We start from the raw sequence: 20,321 nt of genomic DNA, 5'->3' as shown, positions 1-20,321 counted from the left end.
TCAAAGGTTTATGCCCGCCCTCTGTTACTGCAGTTTCACGAGTGCATTGTATCCAGTGGTAAATTCTTTAACGTACCTCGGTAAATACTGATTTTCTAAATACTGCATTTCTAAATACATTTAACGTTAATCCATTAAAATGTTATGTTTGATATTACATAAGCAGTTGACAGACACTTGCTAAAATAACCCGACTGAAGGTAACGTTAGCTGTAGGTAGCACCTTTGGCTAACTAATCTATCTATCGATTTATCCCCTAAATGTGCCGTTATTGTATTTTTTTTACATTATTTTCATTAATAACTGTGATCTACATGTTTTTCTCTTACTTTCATCAGTGGTAGGAATTACTAAGCATTCTTTAAAAATGACAAAATCGTCTTTAGATGCTTCTGTATATTCTGAGTATGTAAAGTGTAATGCAATACAGAATATCAGAAAACTCCCACTTCACGATTTTTTGACGACATGTCATACTTTTCATGGCATTACGGTATCGCCTGATAAAATATGCCTATGTTTCATAAAGGGATACTTAATGTAAAAAATGTTTCTTAATTTCTAAAGTATAGTAAAAGGGGTTTATTGGCATCTGGAAATCGAGATCACCATTTAATCTGATCATTTTACCCAGTTGTTTCTCATATGGCAGATTGTTTGAATTGCAAGCAGACCTACACGTAGCTGCATCCCAGCCATCAGCCAGCATGTCTGGCACTGCTACAGTCCTGCAGCAGTTTGTGAGTGGTCTTAAGAGTCGAAATGAAGACACACGTGCCAAAGCCGCCAAAGACCTCCAGCATTATGTCACCACAGAACTAAGAGAGGTAAAATGTACTACCTGTATCCTTGATCATCCAAATATATACATTGTTAAGCTTCTTCAGAAGAGTCAAAAGCATAGCTTTGACATAGTAATTTCTATATTTTTTGCCTAAATGTAATGTCTTATTACCACACCTGTGACTGATAATTAACGTTTTGTCTTGCAATGTGTTTAAACAAACAATAAAGGAAACATGTTTACTATGTAAACACTAGAATAATGGAAGCATAAAAGCATGTGCATAACCAAACACCCAGATAGACACCAGTGAAATTTCACAATTCCAATTTCAGTATCACAGCTAAACACATCAACAGTCTAACCAATAATTAGATAAAATATTTTACAAGAAATAGCATAAATAAATAAAATAAGAACAAACAAAGATACATTACAAATGAAATAAATGGTGCTTTTTAGTTAGGTTCAACAGTAGTATTCAGTAAAGAAATACTAAAGAAATTAATAAACAATGCGATTATTATCAAATGTAAAATAAAACAGCATAGTTTTCACTGTATACATTAAATATAGATTAATTGTACTTTAAAGCTACGAAATCTATTCACTCAGCAGTGAGTGAATTTCAGTTTGTTAGTTTGAATATTAATATTAATGACAGATTAATGGCTTCCTAATGCACAGATTCTGTATTAACACAGATAGTTTCAGTGATCTTATCGCAAAATGTTTTAGATCCCATTTCCACCTGTATTTAGTGCTGACCACTTGTGATTCAATCATCAAAAACATCTTATTTAAAGGGAGTTGCAAATTATCTATTTGCAAGTTCGTAGTCAGTCCAGCTTTACAGTGCCTGTAGTAGCACCTATGTGGCATCGGACTTTTCCCAGTAAATAATACATAAAATGTGCGGTAATTTGTGATTGATTTAAATGATCGTATCATTTACAGAGTTACCTGAAATTGACAGCCTTACATTAAAAGCATACATAAATATAAACTACTGAGAAGGGTCATGTTTATTGAGCAGTGTTTTTGCTTCTGACTTAAGCTGAGCCAAGATGAAGCCACCACTTTCTATGACGAGCTGAACCACCACATATTCGAGTTGGTTTCCAGCTCAGATGTGAATGAGAAAAAAGGTGGTATCCTGGCCATAGGTGAGTATGAACTCATTACAATTGCTGTCTACTATATATTCTTATTTTTAATCAACACGTAAACAAATGTGGCCTTATGTTTCTATTTTGGTTAGTTCTACCTATAATTTTCCATTGAACGTGACTTGTCACCATTGTATTGCTTTGTTTTTAAAGCATTTTTAATCATTGTGTAATGGCTGTTTCTCCAGTGAGTTTGATTGGAGTGGAAGGTGGAAATGCCACCCGTATCAGCCGTTTTGCCAACTACCTGCGCAACCTGCTTCCCTCCAGTGACTCAGTGGTCATGGAGATGGCCTCTAAGGCCATGGGTCACCTGTCCATGGCAGGAGACACGTTCACTGCGGAGTATGTGGAGTTTGAGGTGAAGAGAGCTCTAGAATGGCTGGGAGCAGACAGGAATGAGGGCAGACGGCATGCAGCGGTGCGTAGAAACATTTACCGAATTTTATATTGTCAATATAAATTGCAAGGTAACTATTTGAAGCCTTTAAGTTAAAGTAGCATTTTTCCTTGGTGTATGTTTCTTCTAAATTATAGCTATAGTTTACCCATAAATGAAACTTTTGTCATCCATTACTCATTCTCATGTTGTTCCAAACCTGTATGATTTTCTCTCTTCTGTTAAACACAAAATAAGTTATTTTGAAGAATGTTGGTACCCAAACAGTGGCTGGTAGCCATTGAATTCCATAGTATTTTTTCATCATAGTATATTGTGAATTAAACTTTATATAGGATTCTTATACTTGTTTGGATGTTGGTGTATCTTAGCTTCCTTAACAGTACTTCATTCTGTCTCTTTGCTCTCTTCTGTCTAATGTGAACTGAATCCACTTGCCACTGTTTTTGTTCCAGGTGCTGGTTTTGCGAGAGCTTGCTGTCAGCGCACCCACATTCTTCTTCCAGCAGGTGCAGCCGTTCTTTGATAACATTTTCTATGCTGTATGGGACTCCAAACAGGCGATCCGTGAAGGTGCAGTATCTGCACTCAGAGCTTGTCTGATCCTTACCACCCAGAGAGAGACCAAAGAGATGCAGAAGCCACAGTGGTACAAGGTCAGAATTAAAACAACTTTGAATGTCTTTAAATGTGTGTGTATTATGGGTATGGCCACATATTCCATATATTTTATCGTCATAAACAGCAAACGTTTGAGGAAGCTGAAAAGGGTTTTGATGAGACTCTGGCTAAAGAGAAAGGCATGAATAAGGATGACCGTGTCCATGGAGCTCTACTGATTCTCAATGAACTGGTGCGAATTAGCAGTATGGAGGGAGAGGTAAGAGACCGCTCATGATTCTTGAGTTTTTGCTTGTTCTTTATATGTTCTTTCATTGTTTGGTTCTTTTTTTTTTTGTTGCTTGTTATTTGTGTTATTTATCATTCGATTCTTTATTTCTTAGGCTGTTTAATTTTTTTTTTGTCCTTTCAATTGTTTGCATTGTTTACTTTTATTTAATTTTTTTTAACTTTCAATCAAGTTTGACATCACTCATTGCTTCAATGCTTATATTCATTATAGGGCTGTAGCGAAAAAGAAATTTCTCTTGCGGTAATTTTCAGTGGCTCAATATCGCAATATGTAATAATATTGCTATTTATGTATTTATCTACATAATTAAGCTCATTGGTATATTATTATTGGTATAATTTTATGTTCTGATTCTTGATTCTGTCTGGACCAGAGGCTTTTAGTGTTGTAGAGGTGGCGGCAAGGGATTGTCTTTACGAGTGAGTCAACTAAAACTTTTAAATATGCTGATTCAGTCATAATTGAAAATAATTTAATAAGGGTGTTCCATATCATACCGTACACGATAATACCGGCATACATTTTTACATGATAAAAAAAGTGTCATATTGCGATATCAAAAATATCAATATTATATCAATGATATCAACAAAAAAAAAACTCTTTCAGTGATCAGCCGAATAAGCACAAAGACAGACTAAATTGTACCGAACATTGACTTGACACGATCAAACTAATGCAGCAAACTTGTGTGGAGGGATTTAAAACTGTCAGGGAAAGACGCAAAAATCATTACAAGCATCGACAGCGAGAGACTGTTTAGTACTACATCTCATGCCTCCGATGAGAAGAAGAAGAGGTGGTTGTCGCTGGTTACTTTGATTATTAAAACCGTGAAATGGCCTTAAAAAATTAAATACACGCATGAATTGTGACAAAATATTATTTTACTAACTTATTAATTTGAATTTAAATTGATGTTTGTGGGTATAATGTCTACTACTATTGCACTATTGCTGCTTCTGTCACCTTAAGACAATAGATTTACACTTTGAATTAGGAAGTCTGTCATCAATGACAGTAGCGCATATGAAAAGGATGAAAAATGATTAATCGACGATAAGTCAATAAATATTTTAATTGATAAACCTTATCAATGGTGGATTAATCATGATCACCATTAATGTGCATAGTTTGAGACGTAGGCGGCTAGCTGGTTTGCCAACCACCAAAAAAAAGGTTAAGAAGAAGAGGATGACACACGTAGCTTATGCAAAAACATATAAAGTACAGCAGATTGTGAGGGGAAAATGAAGCAAGCACGCAAGAGTTTTGTTTGGGAACATTTTATTTCAAATGGTGATAATTTTAATTGCAAACATTGTGACTAGGTATGGGCCGGTATGAGATTTTGATGGTATGATAACCTTAAGCAAAAATATCACTGTTTCACAGTATTGTTGTTACAGCTCTGAAAAAATATTTTTTTCAAGCTGGACAGAATATATTTTGTTTTTGAGCAACATACAGAATATTAGAAACAGTAGAATGTTTATTTTTTTTCTTTGATTTGTTTCCTAAAAAGAAAAAATTAAAGACTGACATCTTTATTTAACATAAATCTGTAATTACAGTTATTAAATTTTTGTTTATGATTCATATACATATCATTTATATCATTACATATAATTTAGTTATATTTCATACATAATTTGATTTAATAATAACCCACAATGAAGAAAAACAAGAATGTTCAGACAAGTTTTGTGAAATTATACCACATAAACTTTTCAGAAGACACTCAGCTCCATTCAGAAATACATTCATATAAACCCCCAAATCAATATTGAGGATTTTCCTCCAATAGTTCATGCATCATGAACAGTGAGTGATCTGCCTGCTACAGTATTTTTCTCTGTGTGTCCATCTTCAGCATCTCTGGCCTGTGTTAACGGGCATTAACAGACCTCATATTTTGACATAAATTGCATTTTGGAAAATGATTGCATTGCAAGGCCAGAACAGAGAGTTGCAATAAGGCAAAAAATGGCCGATTGCAGATCGAGTAAAGCCCAAAATATACTTTGGCTGTCCACACACTGTCGGCATTACTTATTTTCGTCATCAAGAGGGCTCGCAGACAGCCGAGCACCCCATGGTACTGCAAGTGTGAGCTCATCCATCCGCGCTCATCTGTGGTTGAGTATACTTTTGAAAGCTGTGCAGACGCGGCTGTGCACGAGACGGAAAGGAACGCTGAATTTGAAGTATACCCATGTGACTGACCATTTGCTACACTGCACTCAGCCTGAGGGATTCCTACTCCTTCAGTCATTGAGGAGACATGGAAAACAGCTCATACCGCAGAAACGGTATAATGGAAAATATTGTGGTTTTGAAACCGTGACATTTTCAAATCACGGTATACCTTAAAACCGGTAATCAACCCATGCCTAATTGTGACTGTGTTTTAAAATATAATACATCAATGAGCACCATGATATATTATTTGAAAAAAGTGCATCCAGCGTTTTCCGGGATCATCACATGAAAAGATGCCATGAAAAAGATAACGCTTTTATATACTGATAGCGAATGGCAAACAGATTTTTTCCCACAAATATATGACTTGACCTGAAGAAGGATAGATGCAGGTAATCATGCATGCTCAGATGGTGGAAGTCGTGGCCTAATGGTTAGAGAGTTTGACTCCTAACCTTAAGGTTGTGGGTTCACGTCTCGGACCAGCAATACCACGACTGAGTGCCCTTGAGCAAGGCACTGAACCCCCAACTGCTCCCCGGGCGCCACAGCATAAATGGCTGCCCACTACTGCTTTGTGTGTGCACTTTGGATGGGTTAAATGCAGAGCACAGATTCTGAGTATGGGTCACCATACTTGGCTGTATTTCATGTCATTATCTCTGTGACAGCCCTAATTTATTATTTGTTTTATTTTTTATCTTTCATTCCTGCAGCGTATGAGAGAGGAAATGGAGGAGATTACACAGCAGCAGATGGTTCATGATAAGTACTGCAAGGAGCTGATGGGTTTTAGCACTAAACCTCGCCACATCACACCCTTCACCAGTTTTCAGTCAGTGCAGCCGCAGCAGTCCAATGCTCTGCTGGGGCTGCTGGGATATAGCACACCACAGGGCTTCCTAAGTTTTGGAGCTGTACCTGTTCCCTCCAAAAGCACGCTGGTGGAGAGCCGGTATTGCAGAGAACTGATGGAGGAGCGATTTGACCAGGTGATCAGTTATTGCATTTATTACTGAAGACGAAAGAACTATCTGCAGCTGGTCTCAAGTGAAGCAGTCCCAGTAATACAGTTTAGATAGAAATTGTAGGAAGGTTTTTTTTTTTTGTCAATTTCCTATCAATTTAGGATAATTTCATGTTCATTTACGATTCTTCTCCTTTTCCAACAATCCACTTCAGAAAAATAATATTTTATCCATTAAGAGAAAGCATAAGTATAATCTGAATTTTTTGTTAAAAAAATATACACCCATATTTGAGGTTAAGCTAAACAATAGTCAGTTTGTAGTTTTGCATAACATCTCTTAAAATTACAATGAATCATTAAGGCTTATTCATGATCAAAAAAATCTATCTTTAGTGAACATGCTGAGAAGATCACATGGATATCTATGGTCTTTCTGATTTTCAGAAACCCTTCTATGCAATACAAGCCAAAGTTGATTGAACAATCATGAATTTGGCATGTATTTAAGATATCTCCTGATAAAAAGGTTTCAATTTTTTTTTTCTCAGATTTCAGCAGATGTAATATTCAGGAGTGAACAATATTGTTTAAATAATGTCTCTGTGGTGTATAAGATTGTAGTCTTAGTTATAACTTTAGACATTTCTTAAAACTTTGCATCTGTGATCAGGGAAGTTGACATTTCCCATAGCATCCAAGGATCTAACGTATTTTGTTGCTGTTGTATCAGGTGTGTCGTTGGGTGCTGAAATACAGGACCAGTAAGAATCCTCTCATTCAGATGACTATCCTAAACCTACTGCCCCGACTTGCTGCCTTCCAGCCTCACACTTTCACTGGTACACTTACTTGTGATCATCTCACAGCCTTACTTTCAAAACAGATTTTTGACTATTTCAATAATTATATTTGTTTCTAATTCAGTGACATTCAGATATTTTTAAATCTATATCAAAGTTGCCAGATACATTGTGGGCTGACTGTACATATAATGATATAATTTTTTTGCTTGTGTTCATATTTTGCTATATTTGATTGACTATATATTAGACATTTTTCTTCTGCCTTCAGATCAGTATTTACAGGACACTATGGGGCACCTGCTGGGCTGCCTGAAGAAAGAAAAGGAGCGGACGGCAGCATTTCAAGCATTGGGGTTGCTGGTGGTTGCTGTGAGGACTGAAATTCAGCCCTACCTCAGCAAGATCCTGGAGATCATCAAAGCTGCACTGCCACCTAAAGACTTTGCACACAAGTAAGAACCTGAAACCATTAAAATCTAAACTCTTGTTAGTGCACAGCTCCGATACAAACACTGTTTAGAGGCCTGCAAAAATGTAAGCAGTAAGCCACAAGAGGGCATGCTATTATTATTTGCTAGTTGCTCTCATTGTTTGTTATACAGTAACAAAGGAGACATGGAAAACAGCTGAAGGCTGCATATATAATTTAGAGGGTGGCGGAAGTTCTCATTCTAGAGAGTATTTGGTATTTTCCTGGAAAAGAAAGACTGTTTAAATGATAAAAGTTATATAAAATATCAAGTTATATAAAAGTTTGAAGTTCCTAAAAGATGAGAACTGAACTGAGAAGGATAATAACATCACTGAATCAACAATGAACTGACTTTAACTGAAAAACTGACTGTTTACTATTGTCATCTTTTTAGATCTGCTTTACAGCGGAATTTGAATTTTGTTTGTGTTATTGAAACTATATCCTGTTTAACACTTTTAAGCTGCTTTGACACAGTCTGTATGTACGTATTTGATTTTCTTCTTCTTTTTGCCCTCTTTCCCGTGTTTTGTAATCTTTTAGGAGGCAGAAGACCATGCAGGTGGATGCTACTGTATTCACTTGTATCAGTATGCTGTCCAGAGCTATGGGGCCTAGCATTCAACAGGATGTCAAAGAACTTCTTGAGCCCATGTTAGCTGTTGGTCTCAGGTACAGTACAAGTTTAACCTCTTGGGGCTAGTGCTTTATTCTCAGTTTCTCCTTTACAAGGCAATAGTGTTTTTTTTTTTTTTTTTTGGAGATGCAAACTCATAGATATAAACATATTATTTGCTACTGTGGTGCAAGACAATTAATAGACATGTAGCATAATTAAAAACTGATATGTAGGCACACTATATATTTGTCTTCAAAACTAAATTTAAACATTTAAGCATAAGCCTTTAGAACAAAAGGTTTTTAACACCATGAAAAACTTGACTGCTGTTGATTGTCCACAAAACTTTTACTATTATTGTGCATCCCAGAAGAGTCTAATTTCCTGCCTCTCTTCTTCCCAGTCCTGCTCTGACTGCAGTGTTGTATGACCTGAGCAGGCAGATCCCACTGCTGAAGAAGGACATTCAGGATGGACTACTAAAAATGCTTTCTCTTGTGCTCATGCACAAGCCTCTGCGTCACCCTGGTATGCCCAAGGGCCTGGCGTACCAGCTGGCATCACCCAGCCTGACCAATATCCCGGAGGCTAGTGACGTAGGCAGCATCACCCTGGCACTGCGTACTCTTGGCAGCTTTGAATTTGAAGGTACAATACACTTTCAGTGATGGTGGTTGAAATGAAACTTTACTGTTAATTTAATTATGAATTAATGCTACCAGTTTTTAAAAACAAATTGAGTCCTTTTTTTTGCTTGGCCAATGTCCTGCATAATTTTGTTCAAACCTGGTCCTGAACGCACCAGCCTGGAAGTTTCTAGTAATCTTGACTATCACATATTCTATTTATTATCTACGATTTTACAGGTGAAAGTAGATAATTAATAGAACACGTGATAGTCAAGATTCATAGTGACAGTGACTAAAATATATAGTGTTGATGTCCATAGATTCTGCATTGAAACTCTCCACTTGCAGCAGGGAGTGACTCTCGCTTTGTATATGTGAAAGACAATTGGACAGTTGCAGTTCCTTTCATACAGCAGGGGTTTGCTTAACATATTCAGTCACAGTTTCGTAATTGGCTAGTGTGTTATTTGTCTGGTTATGTCAAGGAAGCCCTGTATAATTATTGTTGTGTCCACCAGACACTGATCTAGATTAACCAGTCAACCTCACCAATTGACTATCTGGTTTGTAGATGACTAGTTAACCATCCTGACCTGTCCCCACTACTGATAGTAATGATGCCTCAAATATATGTTGCTTGCTGAGGAGATTAAACTAGTAAAACAAATCCCAAATAATTGCACAAGAGGGGCCTAAGGCTTTTGTAGATACTTGAGGGTGGGCTGTTTTGATTTGAGCAAGTAAACAACCACCCAGATCTAGTGCTGGGCAGTATTTCTAATACATTGTATCTCAATATTTTTTCCAAATTTTGACAATATTTAATAAATTGCTCAATGTTTTTGTATTAGTTCTCAAAAAATTAAAACAGTGTTAAGAAAAATCTGGATAAAATGGCTTTTTCTATAAAGTACACACAGTTCAACGAAAAAAGGCTACAAAATGTTAATCTAGAAATAGTGACCACTTGCTGCTTTTTACTGAATGAAAACAAAATGATATTTACTTAAAATATCAGTCTAAAATCATATTTACTATGGGTACCAATTAAAAATGAAAAATAATGAAAAAGCATAAAAATAAAACCTTTATCAAAATTGTGAAAAAAGAGAACAGAGTGAGCCAAGAGCATTCCCTTTATAATCACTGAAGCTGCCATTCACTTCAGCACAAGCTCACTGATAAAGTAAAATGTTTATGTTTACTAGGGCTGATTTGATACCACTTTTTCAGAACCAATCCATTACCAGGAAATCAGAGTATCGGCTGATAACAGCGCAGTTTTTTTTTTAATCAATAAAGAATTTTTATACATCAATGTGTTGACCTGATCATCACTCTGTGTGTAAAACACAATAATCTAACACATATAGAAAAACAACAAATGAATAAATATAAAATCATAATCTATTACAAAAATACTACTATAAACTAGGTTAGTGGATAATTCACTACTAGCAAAAGTTACTCTAGAAAAATTTTTTTCCTTAAAACTGTTTTTTCGCTAAAACTTTGATGTGCATCGTCACAGTTTATTATATCAACACAACCAATGATGTGATTGCTAAACAATCGGTAAAAAAGGCATTTATATAGATCTCAGCCAAAATATCACTGGCAAATTAATATATTTTCTTTACTATTTGTTTAATTTAAAGGTCATTCGTTGACTCAGTTTGTGCGCCACTGTGCTGACCACTTCCTGAACAGTGAGCACAAGGAGATCCGCATGGAGGCAGCACGCACCTGCTCACGTCTGCTCACCCCCTCCATCCACCTGATCAGTGGCCACGGACATGTGGTCAGTCAAACCGCTGTGCAGGTGGTGGCTGACGTTCTCAGCAAGTTACTGGTGGTTGGCATCACTGACCCAGGTGAGAGAGACAGCTGCTTAAATTCATATTAACTTATAGGATTATGTATACATTTCTGTAAGTTTATACTTGTACAATTGGTCCAAAAATTTAATAATTTAATTAAATGAAGGGTAGCAAATATTTCTATACTCTTGAATAAATTCAACAAACATTGAGAACCGTTTTACATAAATTAGTTGTAGGTCTAATTTAATTAGTTGTACTAGTTTTTACTGCTCTGTAACTTGCAAAATATTCATAAAAACCATAATGAAAAAGATTAGTGATAATATTGTGGATTGTAATTTGATATCACCCACTTGTAATGATTGTACAAGTTCATGACAAATTGCCACATCTATATGACCTTGAGTGATGTTTGATGCGTCTTACTGTATGAGATTAAGTCCTCTTCTCTTTTGCCAGCTCTTAGACACTTGCATGGCATTTTCTTGCTCTTCTCCAAGAAAACATCACTCTTCACAAAATGAGGGGGTTGTAGGGCTGGGCGATATGTCAAAAATATCTTAGCGATAATCCCCTTAAAAAATATCTTAGATATTGGATAATATATTCTACCTAAGCCCCATCTCCACCACCCCCCTCGCCCTTGCCAACACGCACCATAAACACACACCATGTTCAGTTTGGTCTTAATTATTGCCACAAAGATTGGTTTGATTGTTCTTAGTTTGTGCTTAAACTAACAGAAAACATTAGCTTTGCCGTTAAATTTGTGTTAGAAATGAAATTTTGTTGAGCATAAAAAAAAAACAATTTACGTTCATCATGGTGAAGTTGGAGACTCTGGCAGCAATTGTAAGAACGATAAATGCATGTTGATGTCATATAGCAATTTCCAATGTTTCTCTTTCTTTTTGATATCTATCATGTGGCTAAAATCATGCAGGGACTAAAAACGAATTCTGAGCAAAAACTTTTTTTTTTTTCTTTCTGGTATAGCCTACTAATTCTGAGTAGGGATATTAATTGCGGTTAATTTTCTTGACCAACAACCGACTGTTAACTGATAAAATCAGAATATTTAATTAGCATGGAATAAAAATAAAATTGAGTGTCTGACCCATTAAATATACAAACAATTTTAACATGAGCAAACAGGAGCATACAGAACAGATCAAAAACAGAACGCGGATTCACACATCGTCAGATTTTCACGCACCTGCAGTGTTTCTGACAATAGAAAATAAAATGACCAATATAAATAAAATGAAGGAAATAAATAGACCTATACACAAAATATTTTTCTGTTAAATAAATCAAATGAAAATTTAGTTTTTCTATAAAAAGAAAGTTACAAAAAAGTCTGGAGCTCTTGCAGCCTGTTGATAGTTTTTTTTTATTTGTTTTCTGTTTGAATTGGTTCATTATTACAACATTTTGCATTCTATAGAAATATTTTGTTCATTTTTGATGTGCTCAATTTTACAGGAACCGGGATGGCAGAAATTGCATCCTGTTTGGTTTTATTATCTTAAAGCACACAGTTTTTTTTTTTTTCTGTTTAACTTTTATTAAAATAGAATAGGCCTATACCTTAAAAAGGGATAGGCTAAATTGTATTAGAACAAATCTCCAAAATAATCGCATACACAGATGCACGTTGCCATTTAGCGCTGAATAACAGGCAAATAAAATATAAAGCGAGGTTACAAAAATTATTTAGTAAAGATCATTGAGGGATTTTCTTTTCTTTTGTTCTTTAAAATTAATGACTGGCAGCAGCAGCTGATGCACGGATCCAATACACCCTTGTGTTTTTTTCTAAACTCTCTAGGTTCTTAAGACATAATGAATTGTATTTATGGGGTATTATGATATAGTTCTGTTTATTTTTTTCCATTCAAATGTTCAAGTCTAGTGCTTGTGTGTGTAAGATCTGATTTCTGAATGTGGAATAGCTTTTCGATTCCCAACCTTCCAACTAAATTATTTCATTCTTGCATGCAAAAACACCTTTATGCTGACTATTGGGCAATGTAAAATATTTTTAGCAATGTAGGTTTAAAATTTGTCATTTTTTTCAGGTTTTTTAACAGTAAGGTTTGTTACCTTACTGTTGACATCGATATTGCGATACATACAAACATTGTCGACATATGATAATATCGTTATATCGGCCAGCCCAGGGGGTTGATCATTTCAGGGAGCATGTTAACTTACAAGTCCATTCTTTTTCATTTACTTTTGATGCTGTTTTCACGCTTAAGTCTCCTGACAATTCTCTCCAAAGTGGTTTTATTGTTGTTAGTATTAAGTCTGAGAATTATTCAAATGCCCATGTAATGCTTTAATTAATGGGAACACATGATAGGTAAAAATTGATAGCCTGAATGCACTGCAAGTCACTTTGGATAAAAGCGTCTGCTAAATGCATACATTTAATTTGAATTTAATTTAATTTAATTGTCAAGAAATTACTCGTTAAATTTTTTTGCTTCAGCATACTTACCTGTTCATCAAAAATGTGCCTTTAACTTGCACCAGAAATGTTTTATATAGTCATATTTAATTAAATTCTTGAGGGTGTATTCATTTTTGCAACATAACATTTTATCACTTTAAAAAGAAACTCTTTTTTTCTTGATTTAATATTGACATGTTTTGTTGGCAATTGATCTGGAACATTATATCCTAATGTTTTTGGTGCAATCATTTTTGTATATGTGACTTCCTGTCAGACCCTGATATTCGATACTGTGTGCTGGCCTCCCTGGACGAGCGCTTTGATGCCCACCTGGCACAAGCAGAGAACCTCCAAGCCCTGTTTGTGGCACTTAACGATGAAGTGTTTGAGATCCGCGAATTGGCCATCTGCACAATCGGCCGTCTCAGCAGTATGAACCCTGCATTTGTTATGCCCTTCCTGCGCAAGATGCTCATTCAGGTATTTGCATGCTTTACAACATGTGGCAATATTTGAAATAGAATCCTACCACACTACTAATACTTATATATTTGAAATATCAGGGGTTCAGACTAACATATGAGAGTGTTGACATTGGTGGCATAAAGTTGTAGAGATGGTACACCAGTACAACTTCTAACAAAATATTCACACTAACAGGAGAAAAGATCGCAAAACGTGATAATTTTGTCACAATCTGGCATCCTGAGTATATATCTGTAGATTTTAGTTTATATCCCACACTTCTGGCTTTTTTCCCCCTCAGAATTGATAAACTTGTAATTTTTTACTTAAATTGAGTAAGGAAGTCCAAACTAGGAGATATAAACCTGCATTTGCAAGAAAAAAGTCAGAATTCTGAGGCAAAAATAGGTAAATATTATAGGTTTAAATAGCTGGCTATTTCATGCTGTTACTGCAGTGCTGATACTATATGTCCATTATGAACTGTATATGTGAATATAATGTAAACCTATTGTTTAAATCAAATGTATGCTTTAAAAGTAGGGTAATCATAGCATGTTTCATCTGTAGTCCATCTGTTTAAATTTCTGCGTTTAGCTTCAAATGGTGTCTTTAACAGCAGTGTTCTATAAAAAATATTTGTATTCTGCATCTGACATCCAAAGACATAACATTACATTTTATTCTCTTATTCCATGGAGTTTTCCATTTCCCTCCACCTATTCCCAGTGTTTTGCTGCCTCCACAATGCACGTGCAGCTGCATGTGACACGTAACTGTGACATCTACACTGGAGAATTGTTAAGAGGAGCTGTAGCCATTTTTCTCAACAAGTAACAGATGGCAATCAGTAAAGGTTTTTCGGCTGAAATATCTGCTGATTTGTTTCACTGCAGCTTTAGTCAGTTTGACCTGAGTCTGTTTCCTGACACATCAACAAATTCACTTAACTAACTCGTTTATTTATGTTGACTAGCAACTTATGCAGATGTTATATTGCATGGAAGCATTAACATTGTGCGACTGTAGAACAGTTCACTTTTATTTGTTTTTATTATATTCTATTTTGATCAAATATAAAATCATCTGTTATGAATGTGTCTGTTGATACAAAATTGAATAATGTCAAACTTGTGGTGCTTTCCAATAAAATAAAACTCTGTCCAGATTCTTACTGAGTTGGAACACAGTGGCGTGGGCCGAAACAAAGAACAGAGTGCCCGCATGCTGGGTCACCTGGTGTCTAATGCCCCCCGACTCATCCGCCCCTACATGGAGCCGATTCTCAAGGTACACTCACATCCTCTGTTCTCTGCATGTGTTTTGGGGGTGGTTGTCAGATGTGTTGTTCAGTTTAATCTACACCATGAACTTTTGAAGAATCAATATTTATTTTCCTGAAGTGCCCTGTAAACATTATTTTAACACATTTGTAGATAATTTATGTAAAACTACATAAGCATGCTGGCTTTTAGTAGAAAAGAGAAAAATATGTCCTCTAATGTGATGTAATGAATATATTTTGTAGGATTTTTCTGTAATGTTATGTAAAGCAGGGCATAGCAGAGGATCTATTAATGACTCAACGATGTTTTGTTAAAGGTGAACTGTTTTCAAAATAGTTTTGTTGTATTTAAGGCTTTGTTTTGTTTTTTCAGCATTTCTATTTAAAATTCACTTAATAGCACTACAATAATTCCTTAGGATTCCCAAATGAATGGCAGTTTTTTTTCTGGATATAGATTTGGTGATGTTCTCAAAGTCAGACTAAATAATTGTGGTTTTCCAATCGTTATTCCCACAGGCCCTCATCTTGAAGCTGAAAGACCCCGATCCAAACCCTGGAGTCGTTATCAGTGTTTTAGCTACTATTGGAGAACTTGCTCAGGTAATTTCCTAGCCTGATCTTTTGACATCATCTACAGTTGCTTTCAGATACAAAATTTGGGAAACATTCCCGAGAAGGTCTGTGGAGTAGAGAGTTGGGAATAGTAGCACAGAGACAGAATATTTGTGGACACTTGGTGAGTAGGTGTTGCAAAGATTGAAAAAGAGGAATTCAGTTTAAGAGCGAATTGAAGTTTTCTGAAAAGATAAATAGTTAGATGCCATCTGAATTAGCTTTAAGAGAACAGAGTGATCTTTAGGACAAGTGCTGTAGCTTCCAAACTGTTTTTATCAGCAGTTTTTTCCCGATACTTCTGTTTTATATTCACACTCAAAATTAAATTACAGTCAAAATATCTCCAATCTTGAAAGTTCATTAAATTCGTTCAGTTGAATGCTGTTAAGTGTGTCTGTTTCTTTAATTTGTACCAGGTGAGTGGACTGGAGATGAGGAAATGGATGGATGAGCTGTTCCCTATTATTATGGACATGCTGCAGGACTCGTCTTCATTAGCTAAGCGACAGGTTTGCTCATTCCCATGTTAAACCTTTGGTCCATTGTTATGCACTTTTTTTAATTGGTAGTGTGATCCAAGATTTGGCATTAACCTGAGAGATTGAAACAAACTATTTACTATTTTAATCAAAAACATATCGTAGCTTTAAAACCTTTTCTTTTTCTCTCAACCTGGGAGGGTGAGCTTATTCTGTTGTTAACAGAAAAAAAGTACTTTAATGTTCTTATAGTCACAAGATTTGTATTTTTACTCTGTGAAGCCATTTGTTTTTGTCTTTTGCAAAGAAATATGATTGAAAAGCACTCTCTTTTCCACTTTACTCCATAAAAACTATGGAAACCATCAGATGTACTTATTTCACTAATATTTGGAGACACTTTAGACTGCATGCTTTGAGTCTGAAAGATTTTACAATACTATTATGAGGTGCAGTCAAATGTGCTTAACATTTACACAACTTTACACGAGGCTTTCATTCTTGGTATGACTTTGTCATATTCTGCTTCAGCAATCAGGAGTGTTATAGAGTTTGGATGATTTAGTTAGTTTTAGGTTACCAAAAGTTCACAGAAGCTCATGTAGCTAAATATTTTACCTGCTCTGAACTGTGTCTGGGGCTTTATTTGACTTTCTGGATCAATCTTAAAAGATGTTGTTTTCTCAATTAAATTTTTCCTCATTAAGTGAAGCTAATTTAATGACACAGCATTTAGGAGTGTTAAATACCAAACAGAGTGTATTAAAGTCAGTAAAATACATAAAATATGCAAGTACACCTAGTCAGATAGCCGAATCCCTAACTATATTCAAGAAACAACTAAAAACTACCTCCTTATTATAAATCAGTAGTTATATTCCTCATTTATAAGTCACTTTGCATAAAAGCACCTACTAATGAATAAACGAACAATTTTGATGTATGCAATAACACACTCAACATCATCTCTCCCACCAGGTGGCACTCTGGACCCTTGGTCAAAAAGTAGCCAGTACTGGGTATGTGGTGGAGCCATACAGGAAGTATCCATCTTTACTGGAGGTGCTACTCAACTTCCTAAAGACAGAACAGAACCAGGGGATTAGGAGAGAGGTACTGATTTCTGTTTCTGTCACTGAATGAGTGTTTCTTCAATGTTCATGTCAAGTCAAGTCACCTTTTTTATATAGCGCTTTTAATAAAAAATGTATACTGAAAATAGTGTAGAAAACTGAAATTTTCAGGTAAAGGTCAGATCCTGCTCATGTCATACCTTTGTCTGATTGATTTTTCAAGGCAGCATAGTAGTCAATTTGTGTGTAAATATCCGAAATCAGTTTCACAAGTTACCTTCATCCTCAAACACTGACTCCAGAATTATTGTCTGATAGGCAACAGGGCAACAAGTCAGATAACTAAGCTTTCAGACGCAGCCCAATATGTACCCTAGAATAGTGGTTCCCAATCATGTTTCTGGAGTATCCCAACACTGTCTAATCAGACACACCTTATTCAACTCATCAGCTCATTAGCTGGGAGCCACTGCTCTAGAATAGCTCTAGAATATGAAACCTTTTGCATGTTTAAACTGACTTTGAGGTTCTGTCGCCTTTTGTTAGGCCATACGTGTGTTAGGTCTACTTGGAGCTCTGGATCCCTACAAACACAAGGTTAACATCGGTATGATTGACCAGTCTCGTGATGCTTCGGCCGTCAGCCTCTCAGAGTCCAAGTCCAACCAGGATTCAGGTAATCAGATGCACCCATTTACTTGTTTGAGCTTGCATGCCTGGACACAGTGGGCTCTAATCAAGCTAATGTGAGTTCACATCAACACAATTAATTACAGATGCACAAACGATTTTGTTCAGCTAAGACACACATTCTCCAGAGCAAACAGAGCACATCTTTATACACAAATTTCCCTTTCCAAAGACCGAGCCAGAACTCCTGGGTAGCGTGCGGTCACATGTTGGCTCAGATTGTTTGGCTTTTCACAAAGCTTGGTATTTCATCCCTTTCTTTGTGATTTTCTCTTTGGAAATGTTTTTGCAAGTCCATATCCTTCCTTTGTACATAATGTCTTTTAATTGTAGGATTAAAATAGAGCACATTACAGTGCAGTTTTCATTACAGCTTCACACTAATTTTTGACCCACACATCCTCTTCCTCATTTAATATGCATGTGTGCAAAAGTAAGAACAAACCGTTCTCGGTTATCAAATAAAGACGTTTCCTCTCCCACTGTTGTAAACACAGTGTACAAGTACAACGTGTCTATTAATCCTCAGACCAGAACTTATAATAAAATGTTTTTTTCGATAGCAGTTAACAGTATTCATGGAACATTGTTAGATACCACAGAAAATGATTTTGTCTTGCTCTTCAGTTAGAGAGAAATATGTACATATTTATAATAGAGGTTTGTGGGACATTCTGCATTTTGGGCAAACAAAAGCGTAAATATGAAGCTCTTTTTTTATTTTTATCATGCTTGCATTATTTTTTCTCTACAGACAGTTGTCTTAAATCAGTCTAAATCATGATTGGGGTGAAACTACTGTAAATGCATGAACATAGTAAAGCAAAGGGATCATGTTGACTAAGTTAACAAAGGGTTTTGGGACCGTGCAAGGTCTTGAAGTGCCATCAGCCAATCACCATTATCCTGATGCCATTAGATGTGTTTGAATTTGGCTGCAGCTTGATTTAAAGTCAAAGTCAAAGTCACCTTTATTTATATAGTGCTTTAAACAAAATACATTGCGTCAAAGCAACTGAACAACATTCATTAGGAAAACAGTGTCAATAATGCAAAAATGATAGTTAAAGGCAGTTCATCATTGAATTCAGTGATGTCATCTCTGTTCAGTTAAATAGTGTCTGTGCATTTATTTGCAATCAAGTCAACGATATCGCTGTAGATGAAGTGACCCCAACTAAGCAAGCCAGAGGCGACAGTGGCAAGGAACCGAAACTCCATCGGTGACCGAATGAAGAAAAAAACCTTGGGAGAAACCAGGCTCAGTTCGGGGGCCAGTTCTCCTCTGACCAGACGAAACCAGTAGTTCAATTCCAGGCTGCAGCAAAGTCAGATTGTGCAGAAGAATCATCTGTTTCCTGTGGTCTTGTCCTGGTGCTCCTCTGAGACAAGGTCTTTACAGGGGATCTGTATCTGGGACTCTAGTTGTCCTGGTCTCCGCTGTCTTTCAGGGATGTAGAGGTCCTTTCTAGGTGCTGATCCAGCATCTGGTCTGGATACGTACTGGATCCGGGTGACTGCAGTGACCCTCTGATCTGGACACAGACTGGATCTGGTGGTTACGGTGACCTCGGAACAAGAGAGAAACAGACAAATATAAGCATAGATGCCATTCTTCTAATGATGTAGCAAGTACATAGGGTGTTATGGGAAGTGTTTCCGGTTCCGGTTTACCTAATTAATGCAGCCTAAAAATCCTTTAACGGATTTGGATAATAAAAGCATATTAGTATGTTATGTGTATGCCAGGTTAAAGAGATGGGTCTTTAATCTAGATTTAAACTGCAAGAGTGTGTCTGCCTCCCGAACAATGTTAGGTAGGTTATTCCAGAGTTTAGGCGCCAAATAGGAAAAGGATCTGCCGCCCGCAGTTGATTTTGATATTCTAGGTATTATCAAATTGCCTGAGTTTTGAGAACGTAGCGGACGTAGAGGATTATAATGTAAAAGGAGCTCATTCAAATACTGAGGTGCTAAACCATTCAGGGCTTTATAGGTAATAAGCAATATTTTAAAATCTATACGATGCTTGATAGGGAGCCAGTGCAGTGTTGACAGGACCGGGCTAATATGGTCATACTTCCTGGATCTAGTAAGAACTCTTGCTGCTGCATTTTGGACTAGCTGTAGTTTGTTTACTAAGCGTGCAGAACAACCACCCAATAAAGCATTACAATAATCTAACCTTGAGGTCATAAAAGCATGGATTAACATTTCTGCATTTGACATTGAGAGCATAGGCCGTAATTTATATATATTTTTGAAATGGAAAAATGCAGTTTTACAAATGCTAGAGACGTGGCTTTGTAAGGAAAGATTGCGATCAAATAGCACACCTAGGTTCCTAACTGATGACGAAGAATTGACAGAGCAACCATCAAGTTAGACAGTGTTCTAGGTTATTACAAGCAGAGTTTTTAGGTCCTATAATTAACACCTCTGTTTTTTCAGAATTTAGCAGTAAG

General features: G+C 36.2%; 1 protein-coding gene across 1 annotated transcript in view; it reads left to right on the top strand.

The window, feature by feature from the left end:
* The window catches only part of LOC132115321 (serine/threonine-protein kinase mTOR), a 182,706-nt gene continuing 162,385 nt past the window's right edge, over positions 1-20,321 (top strand). Inside the window, exons 1-18 of the mRNA XM_059523721.1 lie at positions 1-80; positions 654-828; positions 1,843-1,951; positions 2,143-2,375; positions 2,810-3,010; positions 3,100-3,234; positions 6,186-6,461; positions 7,170-7,278; positions 7,511-7,694; positions 8,258-8,386; positions 8,737-8,981; positions 10,621-10,836; positions 13,521-13,726; positions 14,879-15,001; positions 15,516-15,599; positions 16,031-16,123; positions 17,072-17,206; positions 17,713-17,842. Of these exons, the coding sequence (XP_059379704.1) occupies positions 709-828; positions 1,843-1,951; positions 2,143-2,375; positions 2,810-3,010; positions 3,100-3,234; positions 6,186-6,461; positions 7,170-7,278; positions 7,511-7,694; positions 8,258-8,386; positions 8,737-8,981; positions 10,621-10,836; positions 13,521-13,726; positions 14,879-15,001; positions 15,516-15,599; positions 16,031-16,123; positions 17,072-17,206; positions 17,713-17,842 (2,728 nt within the window). The 5' untranslated portion in view covers positions 1-80; positions 654-708. The remainder of the gene's footprint in view (positions 81-653; positions 829-1,842; positions 1,952-2,142; positions 2,376-2,809; positions 3,011-3,099; positions 3,235-6,185; positions 6,462-7,169; positions 7,279-7,510; positions 7,695-8,257; positions 8,387-8,736; positions 8,982-10,620; positions 10,837-13,520; positions 13,727-14,878; positions 15,002-15,515; positions 15,600-16,030; positions 16,124-17,071; positions 17,207-17,712; positions 17,843-20,321) is intronic.

Source organism: Carassius carassius, chromosome 34, assembly GCF_963082965.1.
Source record: "Carassius carassius chromosome 34, fCarCar2.1, whole genome shotgun sequence".
Classification (NCBI taxonomy): Eukaryota; Metazoa; Chordata; class Actinopteri; order Cypriniformes; family Cyprinidae; genus Carassius; species Carassius carassius.
This window is presented reverse-complemented; position numbering and strand designations above follow the sequence as displayed.